At 44.9% G+C, this 14,539-nt stretch overlaps 1 protein-coding gene across 1 annotated transcript in view; it reads right to left on the bottom strand.

Annotated features, from left to right (window-relative positions):
• Positions 1 to 531: 531 nt before the first annotated feature.
• The window catches only part of TMEM164 (transmembrane protein 164), a 56,815-nt gene continuing 42,807 nt past the window's right edge, over positions 532 to 14,539 (bottom strand). The window contains exon 6 of the mRNA XM_066581721.1: positions 532 to 14,106. Coding sequence (XP_066437818.1) covers positions 13,900 to 14,106 — 207 coding nt within the window. The 3' untranslated portion in view covers positions 532 to 13,899. The remainder of the gene's footprint in view (positions 14,107 to 14,539) is intronic.

The following is a 14,539-nucleotide window of genomic DNA, read 5'->3' as shown; positions in this document are numbered from 1 at the left end:
TCAGAGGGAAGGTCAGCCTTGTAGGCTGTATAATTAGAGATGAGCGAGCATACTCGCTAAGGGCAATTGCTCGAGCGAGCATTGCCCTTAGCAAGTAACTGCCCGCTCGAGAGACAAGGTTCAGGTGCCGACGCAGGGGAGCGGTGAGTAGCGGCAGTCAGCAGGGGGGAGAGAGGGAGAGAGAGATCTCCCCTCCGCTCCTCCCCGCCGCCGGCACCTGAACCTTTTCTCTCGAGCAGGCAGGTACTCGCATAAGGGCAATGCTCGCTCGAGCAATTGCCCTTAGCGAGTATGCTCGCTCATCACTATGTATAATGTTTGTAGCCCATACAGAGCACTCTCAGATGAGTCAGTAAACGATGATAGGAGCCAAATAAATTCCTATTTTAGGAAAATTAGGCAAAATTAATAGTCACGATGTCACATTTTTAATACCCACACAATCGTCCCATTACCCATCTTCAGTTTCAGACCAGCACACATAGCAGAGGGTCTTGTGTTTGTTTTCACATGACAAGAATAAGGTATCACTTGTCCACAAATAACATTTTTATTTTCAAATATTAACAAAAGTTTTATTTGCACAAATGTAGTAAAAACAAGTTAGAAATACCCCATCCACAATCACCCACTATACAACACAATAGCCACACAGATAATAATACGCTTCCTTGTTGGAATAAATAGTAAAAGGGAATCATTTCTATTAAACACGAGCTAGAGAACAGTGTAGGCATTAGAAAACAGATACAAATGTGGACACAACCACAACAGGGATACATTGTCCTGCCTGGTTCTTTTACTCTAACGTAGGTTTCACAATTTCATGATTCAGACATATTCCTTACTCAAGATGTTGGGGGTCCAGGAGCTGGCACCCCTGTAGGAGGTCCTGGATGAATGGGGTGACGGCAACACCCATCTCGGTTCCAGTAGATGATGGCACATGAAGAACATAAGCCAGGAATTCTACATTGAAATTAGTGATGGGACCTAGTTAATTAGGACAATATTGAGGATCCCAGCTCCCAGACCCTCGACAATGAGATCTTCAAGTGCCTGAATCATAATGTTAGAGCATAGTCAAAGCAGAAATCCCACTAAGGGTGGTGGCATGAAGGTTATTGGGCCAGTTCCTGTGGCATCTGTAGCAAAGCATTTACTTCTATCTCAGGGGAAGCTACAGTTGTAAGAAAAACTATTAACCCCCCCCCATTGTAAGTTAGGTTTAATTGCAGAATTTACAAACTTTCTCGACTGTTTGCAAAAATTGTTTGCGAACTTTTTAAATAGTCCAGGAAACTAATATAGCAAGTGGGGTCTCCAAATTCAACACAAATGCCACTTTTAATCACTACTGCATCTTTAGTACTTATGGTAGTACAGCACCTTTTGTGGTTGTGACCTACTGCAAATGTGATGCACAGGCAGATAGCGGCTTCTGACGGCGTTCCTGAGGAATCTTAGCCCATTCCTCATAAGCAATGGCCTCCAGTTAACTAAAATTCTTGTGTTTGCGTGCTACAACTACTTTCTTCAAATCCTACCAAAAATGTTCTATGTGGTTCAAGTCCTACAACTGATGGCTTCAACAGTTTCTTCTAAGACTTCTTCTGAAACCAAGCCTCGGTAGACTTTGATGTGTACTTGGGGTTATTGTCCTGTTGGAAGGTCCAATGACGCCCAAGCTTTAGCTTCCTCAGAAAAGGCATGATGTTTTCAGATATTGATTGAATCCATCTTAGCCTGCCTGAGCTGTATGCAGAGAACAGCAGGTGGTCTGTTATCTGCATACAGCCCTTTTGTTCTGCCACAGGACTGCAGCGGAATACAATGTTATCAGTGCTCCCGTGAAGAATCACAGCGTGCGGTCCCTGCTATCAGCTCTCCGTCTGAATGATAGATTTTACAATTAACTAAAAATCATTCCGACTAAAAGCAAACAATGGTATCATTTACAAACAATGATTATTGCTCAAAAGCCATGGTTTGAGCGAATTTTGAGCGATAATCGTTACATCTAAATGGGGCTTCAGACAACACCTGATTTACAAATGCATGCTCTTATGGGAGAGTCTATTCAAGGGGTTGAATAATTCTGAAACTGCATTAAGCCATTTAAATAGTGGATTTTTGTTAAATTTGGAGAAACTGCTTGTCATATTAGTTGTGTTGAGCCATTTAAATGGTTTGGTTTGCTTTTTTTGAAAGAGATGAAAGTATACATTTTGCAAATAAACCGAATTTTCAATGGGGGTTGAATTAATTGCAACTGTAACTCCCTTTCAATTTGGTCAATACCTAGGTGCCACAACCTTTACAAAAACCCCATTCAGGTTCCATTATAGTTTTGGGAATAGACTCCCTTTACTTTCATGTTTTAAGCTTAAATGCACTATTTTAGGTCGACATGGAAACATTACGCTAAAGGTCACTTCATAGTACACATTTCAGGCAGCACCTACCTACATTATGTCCCATCACAAATCGACAAATGGTCCCTATGGAGTGTTCCTGTCTATAAAACTGAACATGTAAACATTTATTTTGGCACTGGATTAGATGGCACACCTTTATATATAAAAAAGAGCATTAATAGCACATCAGAACAATGAAGCCATGAGCAGCTATTGTCAGATTTTTTTTTCTAGAGGGACAGGGGGTCATTCACACGGGGGTATACAATTTTGGTCCGTGAAAAACAAACAGATTTTACTGCGTGTGCATTTTTGTTGCGCATGTGAATTTTATTTATGTCCGTGTGCCATCCACGTGTAACAGTTTTTTCATGTGCACAAAAAAAACCAAAAAAAATAAGAAAGCCCAATTAATATCACTTTTTTGCAAATAAGGGAGATGGAATAAATCCTCCACAGCGCCACCTACTGAAAGGCAGCATTCCTTCAAGCCAAAGTCAGACTCCATCTACAGACAGCTGTTTCAGGGTTTTTGCCCTTCATCAGTGTACAGTAGGAGTCTGGCGTTGCTAGTGAGAGGCCTGGGACGGGGGTCAGAAACACTATCTTTTCTCCTTAGGGAGAGCAACTATACTATAAACTAAGTGAGGAGACTCAAATGGCCATGCACGCTCCTTTGTTACAAATATACAAGGTTTGTATAAAGAGTCTGACTTTGGCTTGAAGGAATGCTGCCTTTCAATAGGTGGCACTGTGGAGGTATTATTCCATCTCCCTTATTTGCATATTACCCAGAGGAGCGTGCTTGGCCATTTGAGTCTCCTCACTTAGTTTATAGTATAGTTGCTCTCCCTAAGGAGAAAAGATAGCGTTTCTGACCCCCTATCACTTTTTTCTCACTGTCTCCTGGCAACATGCGCAGTAAATGTATCTAATGATTTCTATCTACCAAGTACTGGTAACGTAGTATCCTAGTATTATGGCACGTTAGGATAGTATTAGCCATTTAAGAGGGTTTCCTATAAATAATAAAGCCAAGATGAGTGTGAAGAACATTTCTCCTAGCTCAACAATGCAAAACAAAGTCAATGGTTCTAAGCGCCAACCAAGTACGATTCGACATCTAACCGCGTTCTCCTAATACATTTTACACACATCGGATTAATTATTAGGGAATAGAGAGGCTTCCACTTTTATTTCTAGAAAGGAAAAGACAACAAGCCTTTTCCTAATTAGCCCTGCACTCACAGTAATGGTGCCATCGCTCATTATCCACCAAGAACAGGAACGGGTCCTTGCACAGGAAGGAAGAGCTATCCCCGTAGGAAACAACTGGAAATGTTTTCCCGCAGCGGTGATGTATTAACAGAATGAATCAGTTCCTCAAATATAAAGCTGGGTATGAAAACTACTCAGAAATAGGTTTATTCTAACCCAAAAGGTGAGGACTTTGTGCTCAACTTGTCTGGATCTGGAATGCATAGTTTATTCATTAAAGGGGTTGTACCACAATTGCAAGTTATCCCCTATCCTGCATGCTGATTGGTGGGGGACTCACCGCTGAGACCCTTCCCGATCTCGAGAGCTGGGGTCCCGTGCCGCACACCCTCCTGACTGTGTGGTTATTGGATCCCCACAGTGAGGAGGCTGAACATTGTGTAAGCACACTAGCGCTCTATTCACTTTGAATGGGAGATACCCATGTAGATGCCGTTCAGCTATTTCGGTCAGCCCCGTTGAAGAAAATCTAGCGCTTCATTCACAGTGATACCCACTGCAGGGGAGAAGTGACCCCCCCAAAGTGACAGGAAAGCAGGACACGGGAGTCCCATTTTTGAAATCTGTGTGGGTCTAAGCAGTGAGACCCCTACTGATCAGCAAGTTATCCCCTACCCTATGGATAGGGAATAACTTGCAATTGTGGTACAACCCTTTAAAAGTTGTCAAGACAAGTAGCAAGTGCCTCTGCCATGGACAAGTCTGTTCTAGAACTTCAGTGAATGTAGGGAGCGCTAGCTTTGCACAATAAATGCACCCCAAGGACCCACGCTACCTTCATAGAATTGACTGAGTGAATGAAAATGACAGAAGGTGCACAGCGCTGGTGACGGGCGGATCGATAGGTCGTTTGTAGAAACATTTTATGGTGGTTGGCTGTTTCAGTGTCAGACGGACACCTTCATCAGACCAATAAAACTAATTGCACAATGGGTATATTTAGAAGGGCGTCTGTCAGCTCCTGGGAGCCCTAGAAAATAAACGTATAGTCCTATAGGACCTGGCAGATGGAGTCCAGGAATTTGAGTATTACACTTTTCCCTGCTGCATGCACCCAGTGGGCACATAAAAAAAATGGGTGGAATAGTCCTATTCTCTTCCCGCACACAAGTAGTTCACTGGGTGCATGCAACGGGGAAAGGGTGGAGAAGGGTAGCATAATACTCACATCCCAGATTCAGCCTGTCCGCTCCAAACTTTAGGTTATAGAGCTCAGAGGAGCTGGCTGACTCCCTGTAAAAAAAATGTCCCCAGTGACGTCACCCGTTTCCAAAAGATTGGTCAAGTGATGTTATGCATAACATTCAAATTACTTCATCATAAAAGGGTGTTGAATGTCTAAAATACAAAAAGTTAAAAAATATATTAAAAAAAAGGTTAAAAATACAAAAAGGTTGGACAGAAAATAAATTGGTCAATTGATTAATCAAACAATTATCTAATCAACACTAGTCAATTAATAAACAAATTTAAAAAAATTAAAAAGAATATAAATATAACTCATTTAAAGGGGTGGTCTCGCGAAACCAAGTGGGGTTATACACTTCCGTATGGCCATATTAATGCACTTTGTAATGTACATTGTGCATTAAATATGAGCCATACAGAAGTTATTCCACTTACCTGCTCCGTTGCTAGCGTCCTCGTCTCCATGGTTCCGTCTAAAATCGCTGGCAGCTTGCTTTTTTAGACGCGCTTGCGCAGTCCGGTCTTCTCCTCTCAGCACGAGCCGCTTCAGTGTGCTCCCCGCTACAGCTCTTCTGCGCATGCGCAGACGAGCTGTCACTGCTCGGGAGCGCGCTGAAGCGGCCATTCTGCACCATCCTCTGTTAGAGGAAGGTGCAGAAACTGGAGCTGCCCAGCGGAGAAGACCAGCCCAGCCCAGCAGCCCCGAGAAGCCTCCCAGGTAAGTGATGTTTCGGGGGGGGCTGCCGCTGCGCCGGGGGGGCTGCCGCTGCGCCGGGCTGCGCCGGGGGGGCTGTCGCTAGGCCGGGGGGGCTGTCGCTAGGCCGGGGGGAGCTAGCGCTAGGCCGGGGGGAGCTAGCGCTAGGCCGGGGGGGCTGTCGCTGCGCCGGGGGAGCTAGCGCTAGGCCGGGGGGGCTGTCGCTGCGATGGGGGGGGCTGTCGCTGCGCCGGGGGAACTAGCGCTGGGGAGCCGGGGGCTAGCGCCGGTTACCTGCTGTCTGGTCGGCGGCTGCGGGGCGTCTGGTCGGCGGCTGCGATGCGTCCGGTTGCCATGGAGACACAGCTGGCGGCGTCTCGGGAGCGCGCACGTCGGGCTGCAGCGAGCGACTGGGAAAGAGCCGGCGGCCATCTTGAGGAAACTTTTATAACTTGCTGAAACGCTGGAACGGTAAGTACGAACCAGCTAGAAATGTCATTTACAGGGGGGCTTAGTAATGTGTGTTTAATGGGGGGGACTGGGCAAAAAAAAAAATTAACTGCTTCCTCGAGACATCTCCTTTAACCCTTTCCAATCCACTGTCTGACGTCTAAAGACATTCTGATTGAAGGCTGTACAGCTCCGATGTCGGAAGACGTCCGGCAGGGTATTCTTACTGTAGATTACTGGCCGCTCTGTTGTCGGTAGCCTCTCAGTCATGCCACATGACACCAAGAGTGACGCCATAAGTATACGATGGATAGGAACGAATTCCTTAGCTAATGCACTTGGTAAGAAACTCCTGCATGGGACCTAGATGGGTTGTTTCAGTGATTCATTATGATAAGGAGATCTACGTCTAGGATGCAATTAGTTAAAATGCCCGTTTATTGGGTTATATCAGGTTATGTTGTATTACATTAACTATGGTTCTTCTGTCATTTTCATTTACTGTTCCTACGGAGGTATCCCTCCCACCCACCCCAGAGTTGGCTACAAGCTGTGATGGTCTCCAGTTGCGCTGTGCCTACCTGGCACAACCCCTCGGGGTGAGCGGTATCCCTACTGCCTCCCGCTGCTCTCCCAAACCTGGGATGACCTCTGAACTATGGAGCCCTTTATTCATTTATTTTTTAAACAAGTGGTTTGATAGAATGTATGGTGCACAGAATCCATGTGAAGTGCAGAAGGGAAGGTGCATTGTTGACTCACCAAGAGTTTAAGCAGAAACTTGCGTTTCAATATACTGAACCCAATGAAAAGTTGAATGAACTCTCAGCGAATCACCAGCGCCTAGTTTTCACCCAACTCTGATTAATAGAGAGCCGAGACTGTAAAATCTCCTTTTCAGACAACAGAGGTTGTGGGTGCCCGAGTAGTGGGCACATGTAGTGCCCCTTATAACCAAGTGCATCTAGATGCCCATGCTATAGCGGGCCTGCTAACAACTTATGGCAACATTTTCCCATCAAGGTTTCTCACAAATACTACTATAAAACGACTCAAGTGTAACATTCCAGGAAATCATCTTTACATTCACTGTGATTTGAGAATCTGTAGCTAAACTAGAAATACAATCAATCTCGAGTGTACGAACTATTACCAGTCCTCCACTTCAGACAATCCAATCTAACAAAATGCTAATAGCAAAAACGATGAACACTTATTTGTTCTATAAAGACTGAAAAAAAATCTTTGGACCCCTTCTGTATTTATGGAAGATCCCTGCAATAAAAATCTACATATACGGCACATGACTATATCGATAGGAGAACAGGCAGGGTCAGAACTCCGGAAAATACTAAATATATAGAACACGAGCATACATAGTGCTGCCTTCTTCTGACAATATGGACACTGTGGCATCCACTCTATATATCCACATACACTACACTGTATTACTACTCACGTAGATGCCAACCAAGGGGGAAAAACAGAATATTTCAGCATAATGTTAACACTTATCAGTGCATATACATGGTAACAGACAGAGGGGCTCATAAACCCCCAGAACCCTGGCTGCCAGCTTGCCTCCTATGTAGGTACATCCTTATCAGAATAGGTTCAACGTGGGGATACTAAAATACTGCCTTATGCTCATCCACAGACCAAGGTGACCGGAGGCATTAATGTGCACATATACTTTAAAGTGTACCTCCAGTGATCCACTAAAAAACCTCCTCCGATATCAGCCAAAATCATGCATCTTGCCCAGAATAAAAAATTAAAAAAATCAATGCTCTGTGCTCTTTATTTACTTGCAGGATGCATGCATGTCAACACGGTGCAGAGAAGTAGGAGACCAATTACTGCAGCACTTTACTTCCTCCCTGCTGATGTCAGCTGCAAGAGCAAATTAAATGAAGTGGTGGTGGTGGGACTCTTCTTTAGGACCAGTTCACACTAGTGTTTTTTTTATTTCCATCTAGCTGTTCCGTCATGGGAGCAACTAAGTGGAATGAAAACAATTCCGTTTTTGTGCCCACAGACAAACACTGAAACTGAAGACTTTCCGTTCCAATCTGTTAGTCGCAGGCTGCTGCACTTTTGTTTCTAGTTAAAAAAAAAAAAACTGAACCAAAACAGATTGCAACGTCTTCATTTTTTAATATTGCCGCGAGTGGAAGCAAACCGAACGCTATCTGCTTGCTTCCGGTTTTCATTTCCGTTAAGCTACTCCCAAAATGGAACAGCTAGAGGGAAACAAAAAGTGCTAGTGTGCTTTGACCCTTATGTGAACATGTTATTATAAGTGCTTAGTGTGCCTGTATAGGGAACTTGCTAGTTAATAAGGTCATGTGATTACAGCAGCCTTTACACCGATTCAAGCGGTGTGTAGGAATATACTAAGGTTGGGTTCACATGGAGCGGAATTGCCATGCGGACTCTCCGTACGGATATTCCGCAGCATTTGCAGTAGCAGCAAAGTGAACGAGATTGTGAAAATGTCATCCACAAGCTGCGGAAATAACCTGCACAAAACACACGCGGAAATGGACTTGCAACGCAGAATTCAAATCTACGGCATGTCAATTTTATTGCTGCCTCCATTGTGGAACTCACACCTTGTCAATAAGGGGGGTGAATTCTGCAGATGAACTCGTGATGAAACCCGCTGCAGGCTTTCCATGGCTGATCGGCTGCTGCGGACATCCCGCTGGAAATCAGCCCTGTGTGAACCCAACCCAAAGGGACCAGGATAACAATTTCCAGCTAGTGAACTAGGAGGGAGAGGTCCACAAAAGGCTATGAAATAAAGGGTCCACAAAAGGTACATCTAAGGAATCTAAGAGCAATGTGAAGTTTTATTTTTCCCCAGAGGTACACTTTAAACCGAGTCACAAGCTGTACAGCCTATTTCATAGGTTGTAACACGTAGATCAATCCCAACGACCTCTCAATAATGATTACTTTACAATATTAACATATAGAATAGCTGAATCCATAAGTTTGTCCTAAATTAGGAATAAGCTGTATGTAAATAAATAGCATTCTGTTAAACCCGCCGTGTTGTCAGGGAATAAAAGGGTTCTCTCACCAAAGCCGACATGGAGACTGTAACCCTGCCACATCCTGAAGTATGGGCAATGGAGGACACAATGTGCACCTTCACCCCATTCACGTCAATGGGACCACCAGAAGTCCACTGCTCCGCTGTCTCCCATTGAAGTGAATCAAGCATGTGCCTCCTGTGCTGCCCACCTGCGCCAGGGCTGCTTTCAGGAGACAACCCCTTTAACCTTTTCCAATCCACTGTCTGACGTCTAAAGACATTCTGATTGAAGGCTGTACAGCTCCAATGTCAGAAGACGTCCGGCAGGGTATTCTTACTGCAGATTGCTGGCAGCTCTGTTGACGGGGGCCTCTCCAGCATGTCCCATACCGCAGTACTGGCTCTAACCAGCAGATGGTGCCATTGTATAATGGCAGAAAGAGAAAGCCCCCTAGGAAACCATGAATACAAAATTGGATTGCAAAGGGTTAAAGGGTAAAGCCAAAGTGGATTTATAATAGTCCATAACACAAAGAAATGGAGTGTATATGAATATTTAACAATGTAACAGACGCTTGGCTAAAAAGGTTTAAAAAACATTTGGCCGACACATTACGTTACATATGAGATTGGACTCTGTCATTACGCTGGATGCTGCTCGAAGCCATTATTTACATTAGTTCTACCCTTGTAGACATACATTAAAACTGCACGCATCTCACAGGGGGGTTAGAAAAGTAAAAATATAGTACAGGAAAGGTGCGTCCCCGTGATAACTGGGCGTCTGGAATGTGAAAGGTCAAGCATTGCTTACTTATGGCACTTACGTTATGTGGTCAACACCGACCCGTGACCTGAGAACGCCAACTATACGGGGATTGGAGGATTTTGTCCTTTTGTTTCAATCAGGAGGAACACTTACTCACTGAACGCCACACTGGCACCTCAGCAACTGCAGTCTCCCTGAGCAAGAAGGGCAAGTGATGTACATACCCAGGGGCACCACGCTCTAGCCTACAGGCGAAATGATAGGGGAAAGCTGCTGCTGCCCGGAGGAAGACCAAATGAAGTCATCAATGTATAAGCCTGGAAGTAATAAACCGTACCGGTCGCAGATCTGGGAGATCGCATCTGCTCTCTGTAGATGTAGCAGAGCTGGATTTGCCACCTAAGTAAAGTCTGTCACTCTGCGAGCCCTGTAACTCGGCACGTAAGAGATGATGTGACCAATTCCATGTGGTGTCCAGAGTGCGCCAAAGATCACCCTACAGCCCTGCAACATCGCCTCCTTCGTGGCTTGCAAGCTGCTACAAATCATCGATTAAAAGAAGTCCAGAGAGTTTGGATTACTTGTGGTCGAAGGGTCATGTTAACACGCGACAAACCTGCACTTCACTGCCTCAGGCCAGCTTCACACGAGCGCATGAGCGTTTGGGTAATGTTTTTGTGCTCTGAATGAGGCTTTTTTCACCGACGTACTTTGCTGTTTATCAGCTTTTTTGTGCACGGAACACAAAGACGCACCAATTGGAATGGCTAATTTGTTTAACGATGTATCGCTTGGTGCGCCTGTGTGCGCCGTGCGCAAAAATATGCATTCTTTTTCCAGTGGAATTCCGCTGTGTTCCATGCATGCCCTTGTATGTTGCATGTGCGTCTACTGCCCCCCAATGACTTCTATGGGGACCTTTGGTGCGTAAATATGCAGAAAGACAGAGCATGCTCCATCTAGTTCTGTGCAGCTGAACTGCAGTCGCAAAATACGGAAATCAATGGGTTCTATCCTGTGTACTGCGCTCACAAAGTTTGTACGTAAATATGTCTGCGTCAAGCCGGCCCTGAGGTATGTTCAGCCGCCGGAATTTGCCGTGGTAAATTCTGCCGTCTCAAAAGCGATGACATTTTGGCGTGCGTGCACACGCAGAACTTATCCTGTCAATGGAATAATCCATGTGCAGCATTCCAATGCGAAAAAACGTGTTTCCATATCAAGTAGCGACAGGTCACTTCTGGATGCAGAAACACGATTTTCCACACGTGGATTTTTGCCACTGACAGGATAAATCTGTGCGGATCTGCATCATAAAATGAGGCAAAAAAACCGCACGAATTTTGGAGGTGGAATTCTGCGCCAAATCCCACCATATGAACTTACCCTTAGGGCTTGGGCTGTGGATCCGCAGCAGATTTCATCCTTTCAATTGAAATCTGCTGCAGATCAGCGCCAAAATGCGCGTCAAAAAAACCTTTGTGGATTTTGATGTGTATTTTGAAACAGAATTTGATGCAGATTTTGGTTTTCCGCTACATGTGATCGTACCCACGGTGTGCCGGGGTGTAGGGCGAAACTGTAGTCTTTTAGCCGTGCAGGCAGTGCGCAGCCAAAGTAGTCATGTAGCCCTAGCAGCAATGTCTGGAGGGAGGATCAGGTGATCACCCCTCCAAATAGTGATTATTCATAATCAGCAAAGACTGAAGATGCCGCTAGTGTTGTGTAACGACTCTCCCTTACAGACTTCAATCACATAATATAGGAGATATCTCCTTACCGTGGCGTTTCCTGAAACAGAATTTCCCTCTACTTATCTTTATGACATATTGATAGGATGAGTGAAGGTCATCCAATTGCAGGAGTACCGAGCAGTGGTGCAAACACCAAGTTGCAGCATTTGGAAGAGACTCTAGTTTGGCTCATTATCATCCTATGAGCGGACCTGCTTTCTCATTGGCGATAAACTGAACAATAACTGTTGAGTTGATCGCTGCATCGTGAAAAACTGAACAATAATGGCGCAGTCCAAACACTGAGAGACGAATGATGAGCAAACGATGATCAGCCCGAGTAAACAGGCAGTCGTTCATCTATGAATGACTGAGTCAATGGAGGGGGAAGCTCCACCTCTATGTAGTGACCATGTATCAGTCCTGTGTGAAGGTACAGGAGCGATAACCGTTGGGACGTCTATCGAGTGCTTAAGCAGCCGACCATCATCCCACGTAAAATGACCCTACGTGGACGTTCACATGAGCGTGAATCTCGCAAGAGTTTTGTGCATTGCTAGATGCACAACACATGTGCAAATATGAACTCCAGACAGGAGTGATTTTTTTTCTCCCACAACTATGCTGCAAGGTAAAAAAAATAAATAAAAAAATTGGGAAAAAAAAAAAAATCACTGCGTCTCCAATTTTTTTTGCATCCCTTGTAACGCATAGTTCATTGTTTTCGATGGAACAGTCAGACACATTGCATGATGCGAGTGCGATGTGTTATCTCTCCAATCCAATTAAAAACAATGGGAATTACTGCGAGATTAGAGGATCCTGTGAGACGCGTGAAACAAGTGTGGGAGGATCGGAATTTCACTGAAGTGATGCAATTTTAGCATGTAAATAGCCTCTTGTCTGCGGATAAGGCGCATGTTGACAAGTGTGATATCGGGCCCCATATCACGCTCACCCGTGTGAAGGTAGCCTAAAGCAATGCAGAGCTGAAGGGCGCTGAACGCAGAAGAGCCCTTTGTTCTAGCAGTCTGTTCCGACGCCAGCAGTCATTCCCCCGCTAATCATACATTCATGGCATCTCATTAATATGCCCTAATTTAGGTGACAGAGAAACTCCTACTTGACCAGCTCAGATGTAGCAGAGCTGAAGTCGTCCCTCATCTGTCTGGCTGGATACGTGTTTCTAATGAACTCCTAACAGAAGAGCTTGTCGTTGCTCACAGTACGACCCGCTGATGCGGAGGTGCCAGTAGTGACCGTGTGCTGTATGTTAGAGGAATAGTTAGGGGCAAGAATAGGAACAGAGCGGGCAGAGAGGTATATTATGGCATACATTAAAAACCAATAAAAAGTTAGAAGCTTAAATAATGTTGATTGGAGTAACTATTAGGCCGGCTGCACACGGGCGAGTCGGATCCCACAGCGGAATCCGGCTGTGACCCCAGCTGGAGACCCCTTGTACCTGCATTATCTGTAATGCGGATGACTGCGGCGGCTCGCAGGCGGTCATGCACGGTACAGATTTTTTTCAAGATTTTTAAAAAGCACATGCCTTTCAATGCATGCGATCTGCTGCGAATGCTCTGCGCGGATTCCGCAATAGGATTCCGGTCGCGTGAAGCCGGCCTTATACCGAAGCAGTTTGATTCAAGTTGTATCCACACGTTGCGGTATTTCTACAGTGGGAAACCCACTGTGGACCCACGTGTGTTACATGCAGATTTCACTCCCTCCTTTGAAGAGGTGAACTCTGCTGTGAACCCCCGCAGTATAAATTGGCGCGCTGCCGATTTACGCAGCGTGCGGATGAGATTTCTTGAAGTCTCGTCTGCACTATTTATACTGTAAACTGCTCCATATTGGCCATTTAAATGGACCTTTTATCAAGCCGTAGCGGCTTTAATGAGGCAGACGAGGGCGCGGGGGCATCGGTGTGTGCCCAATAGCATCATCAGTATAGAAATCTATAGTATAAATAAACATCAGTCCTTGTAACAGACTATGTACACAATGTAAAAACCAGCTGTGTTCCCTGTCCTTGTGCAAAAGTGATTTCGCCACCATAGCCCTCCGCCTATTAACTCTTCTGCTGCTAGAACAAAAGCGTTTTGGCTTAAAGGGCAGCAACAATTTAAAAGCAAAAAAAAAAAAAAACATCCGAAAAAGGTGTTAGACGCTGCGGTCCGTTACGTAAGGTCACTTGTTTCTGGAATTGGAAGTCTTTAACACTGCTTTTATCATCAAAGCGCCGGTAGCCCTTTTAACCTCAATATGCTTATTTTGGCTCTAAAGAGGTTAAAACCGATTCTTCCAGGGGTGACCGCTCAATCCACCTTCTTCCCAGAATAAGGAATCAGCTCCACTAGGAATTTATATCCCGGCAGGCCAGGTGAGAACAGGCTCACGATGAGCTTCCCGTGGATCATGGTCATGAGTGTTTGATGCCCCGACGCCCATATACGATACCACGGCCCGTAGAAAGGGTCCGAAATAGCCGGGCACAACATGTTGTTCAAGTTCACCTCCGTCATCTGATGAGACATGCAAAAACACCACAATTAGGCCAATTATATGAGATCGACTGTAGTACATGTTATTACATGAAACATTCTAATATCTTAGAGGGAAGTAGCATCGCCCCCACCTCATACCCCCCTCCCCCCTTTATACTATAAATGTTCATAAACCTCCTCAATCCCCCCAAATCTATAGTATAAAACTTTAGATAGGAGACACAGGAAAGGGGATGCAGTAACTTTTCATCAGGGCGCCTGTGAGGCTGTATGCTGTGAAAGGGGAAGAGAACACTACCATTAACCCCTTATGGACACAGACTTTTTTTTTTATTTCTCCTGCCTCCCTAAAAAAAACCCCACAAACTTATTTTCCCCATCAACGTAGATGTCTGAGGATTGTTTTTTGTGAACCAAGTTGTATTTTTCAATGTTACTATTTAATATACCA

This window comes from Eleutherodactylus coqui, chromosome 10, assembly GCF_035609145.1.
Source record: "Eleutherodactylus coqui strain aEleCoq1 chromosome 10, aEleCoq1.hap1, whole genome shotgun sequence".
NCBI lineage: Eukaryota > Metazoa > Chordata > Amphibia > Anura > Eleutherodactylidae > Eleutherodactylus > Eleutherodactylus coqui.
This window is presented reverse-complemented; position numbering and strand designations above follow the sequence as displayed.